Source organism: Oculina patagonica, chromosome 2 (genome assembly GCF_052425735.1).
Source record: "Oculina patagonica isolate OP01 chromosome 2, crgOcupat, whole genome shotgun sequence".
NCBI classification, from domain to species: Eukaryota; Metazoa; Cnidaria; class Anthozoa; order Scleractinia; family Oculinidae; genus Oculina; species Oculina patagonica.
The window spans coordinates 32,917,906-32,937,770 of record NC_135759.1 but is presented as its reverse complement, the minus strand read 5'-3'; the positions used below and the strand labels follow the sequence as shown (position 1 = coordinate 32,937,770).

The window sequence follows — 19,865 nt, the reverse complement described above, 5'->3', positions numbered from 1 at the left end:
TCGCTACAGCATATTCTATGCAACAAGAAAACTGGCGACGAGGTGGCTCAAAACTCCTGACATGCAAATGGCAGGTTTTGTTAACAACTCATTGGGTGAATTACCAGAGTTATCGTATAGCTCAAGTCTCTCATTTACTAATGATCATTTACCAATACGATGACTGAGGCACAGTGGCTTGTGGGAACGTTGCTGGGACAAAAAGATAAGAAGCCATACTGTCCTGAGTAACGATCCCACAAGCAACCGCCAGCCGAGACTCGCTCAGTTTCTTCTCGTTTCTAAAGTGGCGAATTGCGGGCAAGCCTTACTTCACTGGCTTCTATGTAAACTCACAAATGACCGGCTCATTTGTTAGTTTACATGTTCCCTTGAAAGGAATAGAATAGCAAGTGATGTTCGGGTACAATCAAAACCGGAAGTGGAGAAATCATTCTTACACCGAAAGCTGGTGCTTAGTCTCCGAGCGGAAAATTCAGGCAGAAAATGGTATTGGCCGTTTATCTTGCTGGGCAGGAAACCCGACTCTTGCTTTTGCACTCCCCTACCCTTTACCCATGTAGACAGATTAGACATCTAGCAACAATCAAAACGTTGACAATCTTTATTTATCACAATTATGACAGTAGAGAAGCCTTATTTACACCAGCAGCTCGGGACCTTGGTCTTCAACAGAGTACACTTGAGTCTTGACCTTATCACACCACTCTGATAAACGATCCCTCATGTGCGCGATCTATAGAAAACAAGCAAAGGAACGTCAACACACTTGTGTCTTCAATGTGGGTTCACTACGTGTAGCTGCATGATGAAGGCTGGAACGCTATTCATTATCTCAACAACAAAAACAATTTATGGACTCTTACAACAGAAGTTGAATTAGAAAGAGCTCGTGAACCTAAGGCCTAGTCCACACCGATTCGGATAAATTTAAAAACGGAGATTTGATTTGCCTTGTCAACGGATAAAAGGTCTTCCGTCCACATAATCCGGATAAATTTGAAAACGATCGTTTTTGGTGACAGAAAACTCCGTGTTACTGTGGACGGTTGGCCTATCCGGAGAAAAAGAGATGCCTTTTCAATTTTATCTGGAATAGCGTGGACGGGGTCTAAGATGTGCATGCAACTGATGTTAAAGAGTTCATCTCCATTAAAGCATAAAACTCATGACCCCAACTAATCATAGCTTTTCACACTGCCTTATACAACTATTATCTCCTTTGCGGAAACAAAAACACGCACAGCAGAATTAAAGGTGTTTACATTTACCTGATTCAAGTCCAGTACTCGTGGTTGTACCCAGGTCATGTGAACCATCTGTTCAACCTCGTCAATGGAGCCTGGTGACAAATGAAACATTTTTTGACAGTCAAGTGATTGTGACACTTATTTTTATCTAGAAGGGTAATGGAGAATACGTTTAACTTGTCGCAAATTTGTTGCCTGGATAAAAAATAAATACTAAGTAATGATAAAAGTAAAAACAATGTAATTTCTTCTATTTCCGGCTTGTTCGTGCATTACATAAAATGTTTTACGTTCAGAGGGGTAGCAAAAATATGACTTTACAGTAAAGCATACTGCTTGTCAAACACACAAAACAAAAACAATGTTTGAATAAATCTGGGGGGGGGGGGACTCCCATATCAAACGGACAGGGATGCTCGTTGGATGAAATTTTGAATTAAACCCCTAAAAGAGACCAATCTGGGCGTTACTCACGCTTTTTTGACCCCTAAAAGATACCATTAGAACTGATATATTTCTATAGTTTTTTGCATGCAACTCTAAACGGGACCTTGGTGGCTAAATATACCGGCGAGACGAAAATCCGAAATTTACACCCCTAAGCGAGATGACGAGCACCCCGTCTCTTTCATATGGGAGTCCTCCCCCCCCCCCCGGGATTAAATACATATAATATAGAAAGTATCCTACCTTTTACTAAGCCAAGGGATAAAGCTTTCATTACAAGAAGCTCAACCTGTGATGAAGAAACAGAAGCAGATTACATGTAGTCTGATTCAAACCCAAGCATTCTCTTTAGTTTTTTGCATGTATTTCTCTTACTGGATTTTTGAGCTAGCCACTTTTTGCCTTTCAGTCTTCAGTCACTTCTCTCTAGACCATTCAGAGGAGAGGGGAGGGGGAGGGAACGGTCAAGCCCCAAACGAAAGCATAGGAAAAGTTGAACCACCATAATACAATAAATTAGTTTAGCAGCACTTAGCTTGACACTCATGTCAGTGATTGGGTGACAAAAGAAATGTCTGTGTAGGATGTTCAGTAGTAATTCATTATTTTACCAACCTCTTCAAGGGGTAACTGTGCTTCTCTTGCTATCACTTCAAATGTAAGGTTTCTGTCGTTTGAGGGCCTTTTGAATGTCAACTGTTGCAAGAAAGAAACGAAATGATTGTTAATTCAAAAAGCATGAAACCTTATTTACACTTATTTACACAAGGAATTACTGCAAGAGCAAGAGAAATTGCACAAAAAACAGACCTCCATCAAGCAAAGCAGGCTGATCTTTTGTCTCAGGTTCTTGTAGTTGCGGTTTAAGTCGGCCTGTAAAACAGCAAATTAAAATTGATCTAATTATATCCACTAGACATGATACACAATATTCTCAATGTATGTGCTGGTAGAAACTAATCATGATTTCCCACGACCAGATGTAGTACACGGCTAGCAGGGTTGTAAACAACCCTCACAGTGTCTAAGAAAAGTTAGTTCTCTAGTGGTAACTTTTTTTCTGCAGGTATAAGCAGCTAAGACTTTTTCCCAATTCAGTTTTCTACTACACTGGTTATAAATGGCTGTGTAATGGTCATCTTTTGACTCTATATGGTAATGTGCACCATCACATGTAATAAAATTAATGTAGTAGTGTATTGTATTTCAAGGCTTACTGGCTATGTTGTATAGGGTAAAGTCTGCATACGAGCCTAGTGGCCCATCAGGATGGAGCTTATCCCTGTTTCTGTAGCATGAAGCGACTAGGAGTATTTCTACTCCCCCCTGGATGGGATGCTAGTCCATCGTAGAGTTACCCCCAGCATTAAATTCGCCGGTAGCCATTTATACACCTGGGTGAAGAGAGGCACTATGAGAGTAAAAAGTCTTGCCCAAGAACACAACACAATGACCCCAGCCAGGTCTCGAACCCGGACCCTTCGATCCGGAGTCCAGCGCCCTAACCGTTAGGCCACCGCACCTCCCAAGAGATTGCTAGGCAAGTGATAGCTCAGTTTTTTTAAAATAAAATTCAATCTTTTGTTTTTTGTGATGTCTGACCACAATAATTTTGCATTGTACGACCACGATGGTGTCTCAGTAGGACATTGTACTTTCAAGTGAAAAAAACTATTTGCAGCCCTGAGATAATGATAATAAATATAAGACAATGAAAAATAAAAAATCAAATCAAAATTACATGTACAATGAAAGCCACAACATAAAATTATGGCAATTTACATGAAGTACCTGCTTCTGCCATTGAGGTCTCAAGAGTTCAAACTTTGCCAAGTCACCTGCAAAACAACAGACTGGTTCAGAGCTAGTGTACATGTACACGTAAAACGTGACATAAGTTTGAGAAAGCTCATTATCAACAAAGCTCTGACAAATACATAAATTTACACACACTACTTCATGTGATGCTTATCAATGCTACTGTACATGTACTTACTTACAATGTAATGTAAATATGTATCAGCTAACAAGGAATTTATTTCAGTTGTACATACCACTGTTGAAGGCAAAGAGAAGATCGATTAGCCATCCATGCTCTGTTCCTTTGAGGGACTGCAGCACAGGATGTGCTAACTGAAAAAGTAACAAACATACACAATTAAAAATATTTAAGATATACCGGTACATGTACAAGTATATGTGTAATGGTAAAACTAAGATAGGTAATGACCGCTGGCCAAGAACAAGCTGCCAACAATCCCCCAAAAAGATTTTGTTTACCCTCAGTAACTGATCTATTACAAGTGCTAATGGGGCTGGGCATTCAAACATTGGAAACAAATATTACAAATTAAACGTAACAAAGTTAAAAATCCGAACTGGCAAAAGGCAAACCAGTACTATTTACAAGCATGGCTGAGGAGTTGAACTTAGGTCTACTGGGAAACAACTCCAAATGGTGGTCACTGCTTGGCCACAAGTAAGAGGGAAATAAAGAAGTTAGCGTTTACCTACCAACTCTCCAAAGTTGTAAATATCATTTCCAAGTAAAGCTGCTAAAGAAAGGTGCAGGGCTCTGTCAACTTGTTCACCGGCTACATGTGGCAATAAAACAGAGAACATCATGTCACATGCATTATTTCACACATAAACAACTATATTGTATATGTACATGTACATGTATATGCCAGTTGATAGCTATTTAATTGTGGCCCCTCTACATGTAATTATTCAAAGCCCACACTTCCACGAATTATTAACCAAGTCCTACAACTGCTCCTAAAGTCAAAGAACACATGACAATTTTATTCAAAATTGTTGGTTGTCACATGTTATTTGGAGTAAACAAATGGCATGTAATGCTACAAAAAGTATTTTAAGGAGAATCCTGTTGCTAAGTTCCTCAAAGGTGCTTCTCAAGGAAATTCACCAAGATACTCAGATTTAATTAGGCATTTGTCTCAGAGTCAGTCTGGGTACAATGTTGATGTAATAAGTCTGCAATTTTGTCAAATAGGCCTTATTAGTTATGTGTGACAACGTCATAATCCTCAAAATTCGCCACCAAGCCTCGTTTACGTGAATTACTCCCAACCTTCTTCCACCTTCATGCAGTTTTTACATGGGTATTCTTTTCATCTTTCCTGCTTTGAGATATCGTTCACAATAAAATTTACAAGTTTGCACTTTGAAAGCGAGGCTTGGTCGTGAAACTAGCCAGTCTGACATAAACATGCATAAGGGCTATTTATGTGGTTGACTTATGCATATTAGATCACTTGACCTGACAGGGTAATTTTTAGCTTAAAAATCATGGGTACAATGTACAAAACTGTCACGGCTTAGTTAATTTTATGCTATAATATTTGGTCAAATATTCGGTATGAAACTAAATTGTCTGCAAAGAAATTAATTTGATGAGTCTAAATGACAAAACCATAGCTTCATTGCAGTCAAATATGTCTCCCGGGTGCTATAATTCAAAGTTACAAGTAGACAAAAAACTGTTCTGCCGGGCCATTTTAAAAAAAAAAAACATAAAGCAATCTGTTTCAATCTTCATCACTTTTGGCCAGCCGTACCTTCTTTTGCATTTGGTGTGTTATTTAAATAATAATTCCTTCACTGTTTCAAAAGGTTATTACTGGTAATTATGATATTTAAACAAATTTGACAGTCATTTCCTATGCCTAAGTTTGGCTTAAATCTGTGACAAGGTCCCTTTAATATAATGGAAACTCAGAATTTGCACTCTGAAAATTTTAAAATATATATTTTTTACAATATTTTACTTTCAAATTCACAACTGACCTGCCATGGTACTTATTTCTACGCAGCCCAGAAAGCGAAGTGCATCTCTGTAGTAATCATTATATGAACCAGTAATCTAAAATGACAACAACAAAAAAACAAACACTGTAAGCACAGTCAAATCAAGACATGCAGGCATCAACAAACCCACACCAGCTGCCTGTATTATTTTGAAAACAGTTTACTTCACATGGCAAAGAGGAGAGGAATACTTCTCAGAGACATGATTTTCGTTTCCTTTTTTTAACAGTATTTACTTTTTCGCAAAACAAATTCCATGTAAAGAACTCTGACACTTACATTACTAGAAGTTGACAACTACATTTCAAAATCTAATAACCCTTTACAGAAGAAGAAAGATTCAAATTTTTCTGTTAAAACAAATACATGTATCTAGCAACATGCATACAATGCTAGAGTAAGTTGTGTGTGTAAGTTTCCCCTATCTGTGCTTTGAGTGCGAAGCAGGTTATGAGCCAGTAGTATAATTTGCTACCGTTATGGTGAAAGTGAAAAATTGTGACACTTACTTTGTGATAGTTACTGCACAGTTCATAAAACCTTCCATGAACTGTTGTCACTCCATCTATGGTCTCCAGCATCCCTCTGGCTTGTTCAACTAGCACCTGCAAAAATTATTATGCAAAACATTAAAACCCAGGTGTACATGTTGTAGACCTTTGAAGATATCCAGAAAATACCCCTCACATGAAGTCTTCTAGGTTTAAATCCCCCACCCCTTTGGAAATTCAAGTTAAGCTTCATACTTTTCTTTACCAAATTGTGGCTTTGAGACCCACCCCCACACCCTTAGGGGAGGGTATGGATATTTTCAGGAACCACACATTTAGCGTTTCAACAACTAGTGCAGGGATGACTTACGTATATATGGAGTAACAATAAACTTTACTGACAAGCAGTGTTGTCAAGGAAAAGTAACATAATATGTGATCTCATATGCGAAAACGGATTCTGAATAGATGACCTTAGCTGTTCGCACCGATGTACATGTACCGGTAATTTTTTCAGAATGGATGACCTTAGCCGTTTGCACAGATGGAATTTTTTTCTGCACGGATGATGAACGGCTCGTGCACAGTCTTACTGTACATTTAAAAATGGAAAACCTCTACTGTACATTTTTCTATGAGAGATCACATAAAATCAAAACATAACAAACTAAAAAACAAAACAAAAAATTCCCACCTTTGTTTCTTCCATGTTGCTCTGTTGGAGTTTAATGTTGCCAATGGCTGTCATACAAAGAACTTCAGCCTCTATATCATTTTTGATCTGAAATAAAGAAAAATCTTGCTTGTTGAAATATGCATACTCTGCATCAAGAGCAGCAAATTACATGATTGAACTGTCACTGAAGGTAAGCCGGATACACTGGAAGGCATGTGAGGCAAAATGAAAACCATAAACACTGGAAAACAAATAACAAATTAAATTACAATGATGCACATCAGACCTTTTCTTTTTCCCTCTCTAGGAACTCAATAGCAGTTTCTGGTTCTGAAACGAAGGAAAAGAGTAACGTGTGGCTACCACAATCAAGTCTAAACAAAATGTACATGTATACACTGTACATGTTCATATCTACCAGGCAATGATAAATTATTATAAGTAGTTAAAACATACCTTTTATTTCCTTTATGATATATAACACAATTTCCATGAGGGATAGCATGTTTATTCTAGGGTTAAAAAGAAAAAGAACTCTTTTAGTTTAAGAGCATCATTCATTAGTTAAATTTGAAACAACCATTGATAAGAAACAGCAGACACTGCTAGAACACAGTTTTTTTTCTTTGGTTTAAAATTTTTTCAAACCAGTTTAATTTTTATTGTTCGTTGTTTCACATTGATTATCATAATCTGAAACAAGGGAAATGAAAATCAAACAAGTTTGAACAAATTTAAACCACAGATAAATTACAACCACAACAAACATGTGAGAGCTGATGTGGATTCCTCTCTCAATATATAGTAACACATATACATGTGTAATATTTAGGGTACTGTACATGAACACTACATGTACTTGGCAATTAGTATGACCTTTTCAAGTTATGTGCATGCAGGTACTGCAGTCAATATGAGCTGCAACCCACTCAAGGCTAGTACTTGTTAACAAAAAAAACAAGTCACTCTCAGCTGCACGCAGACCTGTACACTGTATTGAACCACACTATCGCGATACTATTGCCATAGTATTGTAATTAACGACTTTATAGCGTTGTAATCATTTATTTCTCCCAGAGGGGGTGGAGTTTTTCTTCGAACCACAATTTTGAAGGCTGTTAAGGCCCTGGAGATGAGCGACGTCCGTGAAGTTTGCTTTTATGGCTTGTTGTACAGTACGGATTCTGAAACAACGAACAGAAAGCCGAGAAAAAACGGCAGAGAACAAGAGGGGTATTTTTCAATCAAGGAAAAAGTACTAGCTAGAGGACACCATTTGAAAACTATCGTAACTATCGATAGTTAATGAAACTATCGCGATTGTTATCGATAGTTGAATTTGCCATTGATGCATCGCTATCGGAGCACTCCCAATCGCAAATATGCATCGATAGTTCAATGTATCATTACACCCCTACATTTTAGCTTTCCCACCCTCCCACCTCCATGGCAGTTACAGTGTATGATTTTATCTATGTATTGTAATTTCTTTGTGATTTAGAGTTTTATAATTTTCAGTTTTGTTTTTAAGTACAAGCCCTGATGGGCCTCTAGTTATCGTAGGTTTATTTCTGAGATTGTATTACAATTTTCTATATCGTTTGTGTTGTATGTAAGTGTAGTATCTTAATAAACTGCCTGATCCCAAAACGTGGTTCTAGAGTGCGTTACTGTGTTTAGCTTTTCCATTAATTACCTGTGTTCAAAGTCTGCAAGGAAATTTTCATACATCTAGAAAACAAAACAAAACAAGATTTACATTTTAAAGTTAAGTACCATAAACAGTCTGAATGATGAGGATGTACATGTACGTGTAACATACATTTTGTGAGTATGAATTTGTTATTACTCCTTTATTAACCTCAATAATAAGCAGTAAGCAACTTCAAACAAAATTGAAAAAAGAAGAGTCTACATGATTGTATGTACCCTGTATTTATTTTTTATTATCATTATTTTAAACTCCTGTCATAACAACAATAACCAAAAAACTATATCTCCTTTCTTCAATATTTTTAAGATGTAAAAAAAACAGAAGGAGAGGAGTTCAGACATTATTCTTCAGTATTCTTTCTTATAACCATCTCTTTACAGGATGTTATATACACACTTCTAGTGTATGCAAATATTGTTATACCTCTACAAGTCCTCCATTTTTGGCAAAGTGGTCATTCTTGACAAACTCAGTAAGTTTTAGAGTCAGTTGATGCCACAACCTAAGGAAAAACATTTTACAATGTTTTGCAATATTACGCATCCCAGTCATTAAAACAAAGAAAAAAAGCAACGTCTTATAATTATCACAACTTTCCAAAAAAAACAGCCGGACCTGTCCTGGTGCACCATTGATGAGCATTGAGAAAATTTGTATAATTTGTATTTCCTCAGTTAGAGTCATAGCTTTCTTTTACTGTATTGTTTTTATATTTCAGGTTTGGTTTTTGTGTTCCAATATATGGAAACGTCACCAGAAAAAATTGGCCAGCTTAATAATTAAGTGAAGTCATGCCTTCATCAGAAAAAAAGCTCAGTGTGTGTTACATGAAAAATAATGACAAGCACAGTACATGCACATGAAATATCTCAACTGAATCATTCAGCCTTTTTTCAGTTTCCCTTGCAGATACATGTCTAAGAAAATTAAATCCCCTGTCATTATTGCTATGGACTGGAGTATCACATGTTTGATTCAAACTTCAGCAAGAGTACAGGAAATGTAAGAAAAAATTATTCTTAAATAGTAAGTGAACTACATGTATAGCCAGTACATGTGCTTTATATACAAACTTAAAAATAAAATTCGAGGTTTAAAAGGTAGATAACATTACGAAATCAAAGCTTAAGTAACGCGTAAGGTTTAAGATAATTTTAAAGTTTTTAAAAAAGGGAAGTAAATTAAATTAAATCGTAAAGCTGAGTTGAGGTCTAATAAAGACTACATACAACGAATGATCATGCAAATTGAAAATATCACTCTTGTCGCAAAACAAATGATTCATGTAAGTTTTTAACACAGATATTAAAAGAGTATCTGTTGGCAAATGTGCCGACATTCTCTATCAGACGGAAAAGAGACTGACACGAACACAATTGAAGTTTCAACAACTGAAATACTTTGACAAAAAGCTCGATGACTAAGCAGTTAACTTGAACTCGCTCAAAATCGAACAAAACTTACTTTTTCTCGTACAGTTCACCCAAAGCAACCCATTCCGATGCCAAAGGTCCTCCTTCACTCTGTTTCCTACTAAGGAATCCTTTCACATCCCTCATTTTTACACGAAAGTTCAGCTCGATTTACAATAAAATTTCTAAAATGGCGTTCTCGTGGAATAAATTGAGCCGTCGGTTTCTGGAGCAGCGGTCAACAATCGTTGGAAGAAATTGACTTTTGATCAGGAGCGGGCGGCCGGCGTTCAGTTTCCCGCCAAAAACTTGAATAGGAAACTCGAGAAAGAGAAATAAAAAACAAATTTATAATGACAACACATTTTTTATTATTCTATTGGAATATTTCTTTAAACGAGAAAAGTTAATTACTATCCCTGAAACGATTCACGTTCGAGGAACTCGAGAAATAAGCTCGACAGCTTTGTAAAATCAGGTAAGTCGTTTAAACTGATACTTGACTTTGCTTGCTTCGTTGACTTCGTTCGTTTTTTGTGTGCTTCATGCAAATTAAAGATTGTAAGAAGCGACTTATTCAAATTAAACATTTAAATTCGACGTTGACTGAACGTCATTATAAAGTCAAGTAAAAAGTTAAATGAAATTCATTCTGTAAGCAGCTTATCTTTTATTTTTCTTTATTTTGAAACACAGAAAAACGAGACGGCATGGATAAAACTGTAGAAAAGCAACCCAACCGAACAGCATTTATAAGACAACCAGGCAAGGAAAAAAAATATTATTTAATACCGTAAATAAAATTTGAGATTGGGCATCTTTCCGTGAAATAAAAAAATAAGAGGGACTCCCAGGGATTTTCGGAACAAGGAAGCTGAAACATGGTTGGGAACAACCGAACAACAAGGATTATCTTTACAATATGAATTAACAGGAAAATTTCGTATTTTTTTTTAATTTACATGTATTAATGAAGAAAAAAAGAAAAAAAAGGCGCCCCCCCCCCCCAAGGAAGGCCTTCAAATTAACTCCCCGTGGTACGCTTGCTTAATAGTTTTTGTTTGCATCATGTTCTTGTCAAATTACACACAACAATCAGCACGCGAGGGAAGCAATGCTGATTGGTTTTCAGTGCAGTGGTGGAAGTGACCAGAGGGCCTCAAGCAAAAAAGGGCCAATTTTCACGTTGCCCCTTCGTTTTCCATTCAAACCTCTGGACCCGCAACTAGTTTTGCAAATGATTTTGCGAGTACACAGGCAAAATTTCAGTTCGGATTCGCAGGTTGTAATATGCTGCATTTATATTTGTCTTTTTAGCTCGGGTGCTACTCGTAGACTACAGTCCCCCATTTGACGCAGATACCTGTGAATACCTTCATGATACCTTGGTAAATTTCTTCTCTCTTGTCACGCATCTGAGTGGACCATGTCGAACACCATTCTTTGGTTTATTTGCACTCACCAGTCATCCAGAGGTATTACAGTTGAGTCATATACTGATATACTGTTCTTCCATTCAAGCAAGAACTTTTCAATGATGGTTTTGTTTAGTTTAGTTTAATTTATGGTTTAGTTTAATTTATCAGAATGACTCTAATCGCGATATCAAGAAATAGTGAAAACTATATAATCTTTTCAGAACGTTTTCACCTTGCAACATGTCAGAGGAAACTTTCCGCGGCTCCACACTGCCTTTGAGGAACTCAAGTTGTTTTTCAAGGAAAAGTCGGCTTGTCTGTGTACACCAGGTATACCTTATTATAGGAATATAACGAAGCATTGTAACAACGCGAACAAAATGTACGCGTAATAAAATTAACGCGAATTGTCGAAACTTTATGTTTACATGCATATAATTAACGCGAATTCTCGTGTGGTGTGTGCTTACATGCAGTTAATTAACGCGAATTTGTTGCGTAGTAATCTTTATAGCAAGCTGCGCTATTCCAAAGACAAAACAAGAACGTCCAACATCAGAACTTGAGGTTTAATTCCGATAAACCATACACAACAAAGATATTTACACAGACCAAAAAGTGACTAATATTCAATGCATGGGTCCAGGGATGGAATACATCCCGTCCTGGCGCTCGCTTTCCACTGCCTCTGCTATCCCTGCAGCTTTGACGGAGAAGTAGATGACGTGTTAATATAACTTACCAGGAAATAAAGGTGTCTTAAAATAACAATGCTGTTAAATAGAGTGTTTTTAATTAACAATGACTTAAATTAAGGTACATTAAATTAACGCGAATTTTTGAAATTCGCGTTAATTACATGTATCGTACATTTCCTATAATGATCCCGGGATAATGATCAAGTTTACGATCACATGGTTTCCTATAATGATCAAGTTTACGATCACATGGTTTCAAATGCTATCTTTCCCGTGCTTCAATCTTCTTACAGGCAATTCCATAGCACTGAAACTGCACTTATCAAGGTGATGAACGATATTTTGTTAAAGATGAATTCTCAACACGTCACATTGTTAATTTTGTTGGATCTGAGTGCTGCCTTTGACACCGTTGATCATCAACTACTTTTAGAGAGGCTATCTGACGAGGTTGGCATACGTGGGACTGCTCTGAATTGGTTTAGATCGTACTTGTCTGATAGAAGTCAGCGCGTCTCTGTACATGGGGTCCTTTCTCGTCCTTTTGACTTGAACTGCGGAGTACCTCAAGGCTCGTGCTTAGGGCCTCTGTTATTCATAATATATGTGTCCAAGCTGTTTAAGATCGTAGAACATTATCTTCCTGATGCTCATTGTTTCGCGGATGATACGCAGCTGTACCTGAGTTTTAAACCACTTGGTAACACCGCTCAAGCTGATGCTATACAAGCTATGGAAAAGTGCATTGACGCGGTGAGGAAATGGATGATTCACGATCGGTTGATGATCAATGATGACAAAACCGAGTTTTTGTTGATCGGCACACGACAACAGCTTGATAAACTAGATTCGTGTTCCATTACTGTGGGCGATAATCGCATCAGTCCAAGCCCATGTGTCAAAAACCTTGGATCGTGGTTTGACAGCAACTTAAGCATGACTGATCATATAAACAAGGCTTGTAATGTGGCATTTTATCATTTGCATAATTTGAGACGTATTAAGAAATACCTATCAAGGGATTCTTTAATTACTTTGGTTCATGCTTTTATAACTAGCCGTCTTGACTATTGTAATGGTTTATTGTTTGGCTTACCAAAGGCGCAGATTGCTAAATTACAACGTGTACAAAATGCAGCAGCAAGACTTATTCTTGGCATCGGAAAGTTTTCTCACATTACACCGGCGCTTTACGAGCTGCACTGGTTGCCGGTTTCTTTGCGTATTGATTATAAGATTTTACTTTTGACTTTTAAATGTATTTATGGCCTGGCGCCAACTTATCTTAGCGATCTAATTAGGATAAAATCGAATTCATTATACAATCTTAGGTCTACTGGCATGCCCTTATTGGACCATCCCAAGGGAAAGATGCTGTCAACATTGGGAGCTAGATCATTTTCAGTGGCAGCTCCGAAACTTTGGAATGTTCTACCTGTGGAGCTTCGTCAAGCGACATCACTTGACTGTTTCAAATCTCAACTTAAAACTTATCTTTTTAAGAAGTATTTTTATAATCTATAACTTTATTTTTATTTTCATAAGATGTAAAGCGCTATTAATCAGAACATGAAAATATGCGCTATATAAATTAGCAAATTATTATTATTATTATTATGTATTCAGTTTTAGCCGATACAGGACCAGCCTTCGCGTTAACTGGAGCATCTTGCTTAATAAGTTCAGCTTTACTCACTTTACTATACTTTTAACGATCGCTCTAGCACGTTGCGGATTTATGTCGGTAAAAAGCAAACACAAAGCGTAACGAAAACTACTGACTTATTTCGTCACACCTGCCTCGTACTCAGGCGCCCGTCCTTCGTTGGAGCTCAATGCGCGATTGCATTGCACTATGAGGTTTTTTCCACCTAACCATTAATCCCCATGAAATTTTTTTCGCGTGGCTTTAAACAGGTCGACACTCGTTAAAAGCGTCAATGATTTTTTACTGTACTAGAAAGTAAGTTTGAGTTTGTGGAATCGCTACAATTTGAACTGAAGACTGGCCGCCATGGTTATTTTAGATAGTTTTAGCTAGGTGTCTCCTATTATCAGTGCCCCCCCCCCCCCCCCCCCCCACACTGCTGGATTTAATACTGTAGACACATTTATAAAGTCATTATTATCATTATTATTATCATGGGCAGTATTAATAAATCTTATTCAAATTCTTTTCCTTCAAGATGTTATTCTACAAGCGCTTAAGGAAGCAGCAGCACAGTTTAAACGACAATCGCAAAGTCTGAGACAGGTCAGAAACAATACCGCACTATCATGATTATCATTTGCTGGTTCATTTTTTGACGTTTCGTCGTCTTCTCCGGATGCTTACTTTTGGAAAAGACGATTACTCGAGAGTAAGCGGCCAGAGAAGACGGCCGAAATTTGGGCTATATGATGCGATCACTGTCTCTTCATAAAGAATGCCAGTTTTTCTGATCATGAGTGGCTTGAAAGCCAAACAACATCTCTGGTGGGAACTCTCTTGCCGATTGGAAATTTTAAGCCGTACTCTTTGGGCTGTTTATGATAGCTCTTCAGTCTTCCCCTGCATCTGACTCTGTAGTTCAGATCAGGGCTAGATCATCTACAAACTTAATAAACTTGAATTCTGATTCCGGTATCGGCCGGGCCTTTTCAAACGTTTCACCCAGTTAACACTTAGTTTCTATAGGAACAAGAACTTTGACATAACTCAGCATTGTTTCGTACCTTTTATGACTTTAACCGAAGCGAAATTGACCTCAATCTTTCTATCCACTGAAATTTTTATTGTAAATTGCTCTTGTTCTCCTTTTCTAGATGAGCACATCTAGTTGTCAACTAGAGATGGTCTTTCTTACCTGCAGAGCAGCCACCTCTGTCTCAAGACACATCGAGAAGTTTTCCAAGAATATTGAGCTGGAAAACTTGAAGGTTTGATAAAAATTAAATATTATTTTCATTTAGTAACATCAGCAACAATTCCTTTATTTTCTCGATGTAATCTAGGAGCTTTTATTAGAAGGCCTCACTAGCCAATGACCCATCGTTTTTTTCGCTAGGTGTTTAATCGACATACTGAAAGCATCATAGTTCATAACTCAAATTATTAAAATAAAAGTTTAGTCTTTAAACTGATTGATTTCAACGTTCAATTAACGATTATCATAGCTAACCTCATTTTCTCTTGCTCTTGAAGTAACAAAAATGTCATATTAACCATACATTACAAAAGGTATTTGATTCATTTTTGTGGCTTACTATTTTTACTTTTAATTATAGTTAAGATTTGGTAAGAACGCAATAGTACTAGCAAACTTGCATAATAAAACTTAGAAGCTAAGTCAGCACGGGTCTTCACCCAGTACTTTTCAACTTCAGAAAATCCAAGTAGTCAGTGTGCAAAGTTCTGAAGAAGTAAACAGAAAAGAAGACGACGTCCGGTCTGGTGAGAAAAGGGAACATTACAAAATAAATTATAGAGAAATCCGCTGCGTAAAAGGAATCCTTTCCCCTGGTGCATCTCCGTGTATTTGTGCAAATTCTCGTTCTTGAATTTGATTGATTAACCGAGAGCAATTTCTATGACAAAATATGTGCGTAAATTACACAGGAAATGGAAAACCCGTCCTTGTTTCCATAATGATTGAACAACGTTCAATAAAAGCCCATACTCGCCTGACCACCGATAGCAACACATTCCACTCCCTGTAACAACTGCCCTCATTTGAAACTGTGAAAAGTGGTTAATTGTTACTGTTCATTTTTGTAGTCGACAGTTCACCGGGAACTGACGAGGATGAACTGATGGAAGGCGGCCTGGTGGACGTTGTTTCTCTTGGAAAAGGTAATAAATTAAAAAAGAAGTTCAATTGTTCTGATATAAAAATTCAATTTATACTGCCTTTATTTTTACCTCACTGACTACATCTATCTTCACTGTTCCCTTTTCAACCAAGTTGAATAATTTGTATTACCTCAGCCTTATCACAATGCCAGGTCTGTCGTACCCAATCACGCATCCGGTTTAAGTCTCATTTTTATCCATCTTGCAGATATTCTCAGTTTTCAAAACTTTTTCAAGACTTGGCTACTTGATGGCGGTACAGATCAAGAGCACTTACGGATAACTTTACCCAGTGCCTTTACCCAGGATAGTGAAGGTAAGTGGTATAAACAAACTATGAGAATTATCAGCGTCTGTGATGAATTTCAGTAGCTGTCTAAGAAATAAAGCCGAAGCAGCTGCCTCTAACCAATCACAGCCGGCTCAAATGGTGCAGCAGATTATATCAGAATATAATCACAGCCAAACCTCCCAACTGGTCCCATGCGCGGACAAAGTCTTGTGACAAAAATTGACTGGTTTTAGTTCCGCTCTGCTTATTGACTTGTTTGTTTGTTTGTTTTGTTTTGTTTACGGGCTTGTTTGTTTAAGGAACCCTTAACAAATAAACGACCCCACATCTCCGGGTCCAGTAGAAATGAAATATGTTAAGTCAAAAATACTGTTGCGCTTGTATATGGGCATAAAAGTTCTTCCACTGTGAGTGTTTTGTTTTTAACAACTTATCAAATGTACTCTAGCATTATATTTTTATCAACTTGTTAGGTGATTACAGTCAAGACCACATCGACACTGGTCTCACTCTAAAGTGTGATCTTCACGAACGTTTACTTGACCCTTTGCACCTCCCTTACCAATCTTGCTTTGTAAGTACATGTCTGTCCTTAATACCCCAAATGTATGACGTGGTGCTACAGAAACCCGCCGAAGTCAAGCGCTTCTGGCAGTGATTGGCCATCAGGCTTTTTCTTCGATTCCTAAAGGGACACTGTACCAGTTTTACTTCAAAAACTCAAGAGCCTGAAGACATATAGAGACTGCAAATAGTGATCCAATTTGGTTAAAAATCACCTTGCAAGTGTAGTGAAGGGATAAACAAGTGGTTTTGTTGTGACGCCATCGGGAAAATTAGATCTCAACTTGAAAAAGTCAGGCTGATTTTTTCAAGTTTTTTTTCTTGTGGACTGGATAAACACCTTAAAATTATTATGACTCCCTTCTTCCTTCAATAACAATCTTGATGTTATTTGTACTAGGTGCATTTTATGTACGAGAAGATCTATTCGCAAATTTTAGTACTTTTCACCGAAAAGCATTAAAATCCCCGTGTCAGTGTCCCTTTAAAATAAGGATATAGTAAGACAATGTTAAGGGAATGTACAAAGGATTTTGTGTTTAATCCTACTTAATTATCAGACTGTGTGCTCAGAATCAGCCAATCTCACAAGCAAAGGAGTAGCAATCACAAAGCCCAATGTTCTGACCTATCCAGTATACAACCTGACTGCTGTAAAGCTCGTCAACACAGAGGCTGTCTGCGAGTCAGTAGTAAGTGCATTCATTATACATTGATCATGCCTTTGAAGTAATTTTCAGAATAATAAATACGCCTTTCGTATTTTTTTGATTGATTTGTAGTTTTCGAAGTGAATAACTTAATTCATTTTAGAGCTTAATGTGTCTAAGACGAAAGCAGTCAACCAAACGTACACTGTTTTCGGGACAAACGTGACATTTGACTTATGTACATTCATTTTTGAATTGTTTTGTTGCACTTTTTAGAATAATCTTATTTTTACTACGCACAGAAAAATTTATCTTTCCCCTTCCACAGCAGGATTTATTACTAGTAATTGTTTTTCCCGTTCAGGTTGACATGAACTCCGTGCCACAGGGTTTCTCTCAGTTTTTCTTTTACCTTTTTAAAAAATTCTAACTCATGTTATTCTTGTACTATTTGTTCCATTTGTGGACACCTTACGCACTGCTCCGTTCAGCTCTTTGGGATGGTGAGTGAATTTTTTGGGGGCAATTAATTCTTTTGATTACTTTCTCTGAAAAAATTACCATAGTTTAACAAAATTAATTAAGAAGTAGGCTAACCTGGAAACGACTAAAGACTGTCCACACTGCAGGCCCAGTGGTAAACTAAAGCCAAGCTAGTGTTGACCTGGAAGAAAACTTCTTTTTTACTGAATGCACGGGCTATTTTATCAAGCCAAAAAGGCATTGATATTTTCGAACAGATTTTTTGTTCACAGAAAATACTTGTTCGATCGTCCACTACATAACAAGACGGAGTATGTGGAGTTAAGTTTAATAATACTTTGACATGCTAACTAAGTAAATCTATAACAGAAAAAGTCGAAAAGAGCATGACTGGAGAATAATTGGGGGGAACTAAATTCCCATATAAATTGATTGTCCTTTGCTTTGCTCAAATTATTAAATATTATATATTTCAAGAGTCAATTTTGGAAGCGAAAATTAAAAAACTGCGTTACCGACAACGGAAGAATTAATGGCTTTACCAACCCATTGCAAAGTTAGCACACAAAAAAATAGCTTTTAGGTGATCAACCGGGTATGCGAGTATTATTAGGCAATAAGAACAAAAGAGTTAATTTCAATAGTGTATTTACCATATTTTGTGTCTTAACAGCCGTATATTGTTCGGCCCACACTGTGTTGGAAACTGGACTGGGAAGACTTGGAGAGCAACCAGCAGCACTTCTATGCTTTGTGTTCAGTATTGAAGGAACGGGTAACATGCAAAATTTACCTTTTTTTCATAGCGATAGTGGTGAAAGATAAAGAAAGAAAACTATGAAAGGGTGTTTTGACTAAAATAAAAATTGCAATCATTCTTGATTAAGGGTGTATCCCTTTTGGCGAAGACCAGTGGTCAGAGTGGGACATCGCATGGCCGTCAGAAGACTGCGAGTGCCTCTCCTCAAGGACACTTCCTTCTCCTTCCTTCTGACAATTCGCTGTTGTTGAAGTCCATCGCAGTCAGTGAGATGATGCTACCTAGCGATGTACAATCTCCAGAAGAAGGACCATGTGATAGCGCCCTGTCAGTAGTAGCCTCATGCCTTGACCAGGTAACACCAAAATTAGTTTTAGGCTGCAACCCTTACGCTGGAAACAATTCATTGACTTGATGTTTCCTTTTTATCAGATCGAGCTCTCCAATACATACAATCCTCTTCTGGTTCATTCAGATCTATACAAGTGTCTAATCTCTCAATCCCTCAAGAACAATTCAGCTTCAAAACCACTGAAAAGGCGATTTCAGGCACCTCAGGTTGGTAATGCTCGGCAAAGTTTAATGCCATCGAGAGGAAAAGAGTCATTTACACTATTGTACTTGTTTGGAGAATATTTCGTAGACTCTATACTTATCAAAATTTGCCAGCAGCTGAAAGTTAAATCCAGGCACGGACGAAATCCTTGCTGATTCGTCGGATGACGACCGTTTGTTTATGCCAAATTAAATATTGGCCTAACTTTACGGACTTTTTCTTTCCCTCATTTTTTCCCTATAAAGGACGGACTATTTGCGGGTTAAACTTAAACCATGCTGTTATTTTAATGGTGTCGTATGGCACTTGCTTAATTGCTTTACTTTAACATTTGTTAGAAATCCCAGGCTGCCAAGCAAGCAACAAGCAGCAGTCAAACTGGTACCACCAGTACCAATCAACAAACAACGAAGGCAGCACCGCGGGCTCAAGTGCGAAGAGTGGTTTTTACAGCTTCTAAAGAATCCGCTTCCCAAGCTCCACAAACAAACGAGTTTAGATCAGCTGGTACCGTCCTTTCTATGTCTAAACGCTTCAAATCGAATTCTGCGGCAAATCTGTATAACAGCAGTCCACCGTCATTTCCAGACAACTTGTAACACTAATTCTCCATCTCACGACTCTCGAGAGCCGAATGCAAAGGTCTAGAAGTGCATCTTTTCTTGAAAAATAGTAGAGCGACCGCATTCAAAATTAAAATAAAATTAAATGTGATGTGAATGATGTTGCTTGGTTTCCACATCTGTACGTACTGATCAAGAAATATAAATCACTGACTAGTTTGGAATATA

The 19,865-nt window shown here is 37.5% G+C and overlaps 2 protein-coding genes across 3 annotated transcripts; one reads left to right on the top strand and one right to left on the bottom strand.

Annotated features, from left to right (window-relative positions):
- Positions 1 to 581: 581 nt before the first annotated feature.
- Positions 582 to 10,052, bottom strand: LOC144644214 (26S proteasome non-ATPase regulatory subunit 13-like). Its single transcript, XM_078503648.1, has 16 exons — positions 9,874 to 10,052; positions 8,833 to 8,911; positions 8,392 to 8,426; positions 7,152 to 7,207; positions 6,982 to 7,025; positions 6,714 to 6,800; positions 6,038 to 6,133; positions 5,508 to 5,583; positions 4,212 to 4,291; positions 3,752 to 3,830; positions 3,489 to 3,535; positions 2,508 to 2,570; positions 2,313 to 2,393; positions 1,941 to 1,986; positions 1,272 to 1,342; positions 582 to 736 (listed from the first exon to the last, which is right to left on the bottom strand). The coding sequence occupies exons 1-16, from the start codon at positions 9,966 to 9,968 to the stop codon at positions 641 to 643; spliced, it is 1,131 nt and encodes a 376-aa protein (XP_078359774.1). The 5' UTR covers positions 9,969 to 10,052; the 3' UTR covers positions 582 to 640.
- Positions 10,053 to 10,145: 93 nt separating this feature from the next.
- LOC144644213 (meiosis 1 arrest protein-like) lies at positions 10,146 to 19,788 on the top strand. 2 transcript variants are annotated; one of them, XM_078503646.1, is made up of 16 exons: positions 10,146 to 10,299; positions 10,518 to 10,586; positions 11,139 to 11,296; positions 11,461 to 11,569; positions 14,124 to 14,191; positions 14,743 to 14,856; positions 15,304 to 15,370; positions 15,695 to 15,769; positions 15,978 to 16,085; positions 16,535 to 16,635; positions 17,186 to 17,317; positions 17,767 to 17,778; positions 18,432 to 18,533; positions 18,646 to 18,873; positions 18,951 to 19,076; positions 19,413 to 19,788. In XM_078503646.1, the coding sequence occupies exons 2-16, from the start codon at positions 10,532 to 10,534 to the stop codon at positions 19,671 to 19,673; spliced, it is 1,716 nt and encodes a 571-aa protein (XP_078359772.1). In that variant the 5' UTR covers positions 10,146 to 10,299; positions 10,518 to 10,531; the 3' UTR covers positions 19,674 to 19,788. The 2 variants fall into 2 exon arrangements, with proteins under 2 accessions (XP_078359772.1, XP_078359773.1); XM_078503647.1 differs by lacking the exon at positions 17,767 to 17,778.
- The last annotated feature ends 77 nt before the right edge of the window (positions 19,789 to 19,865 follow it).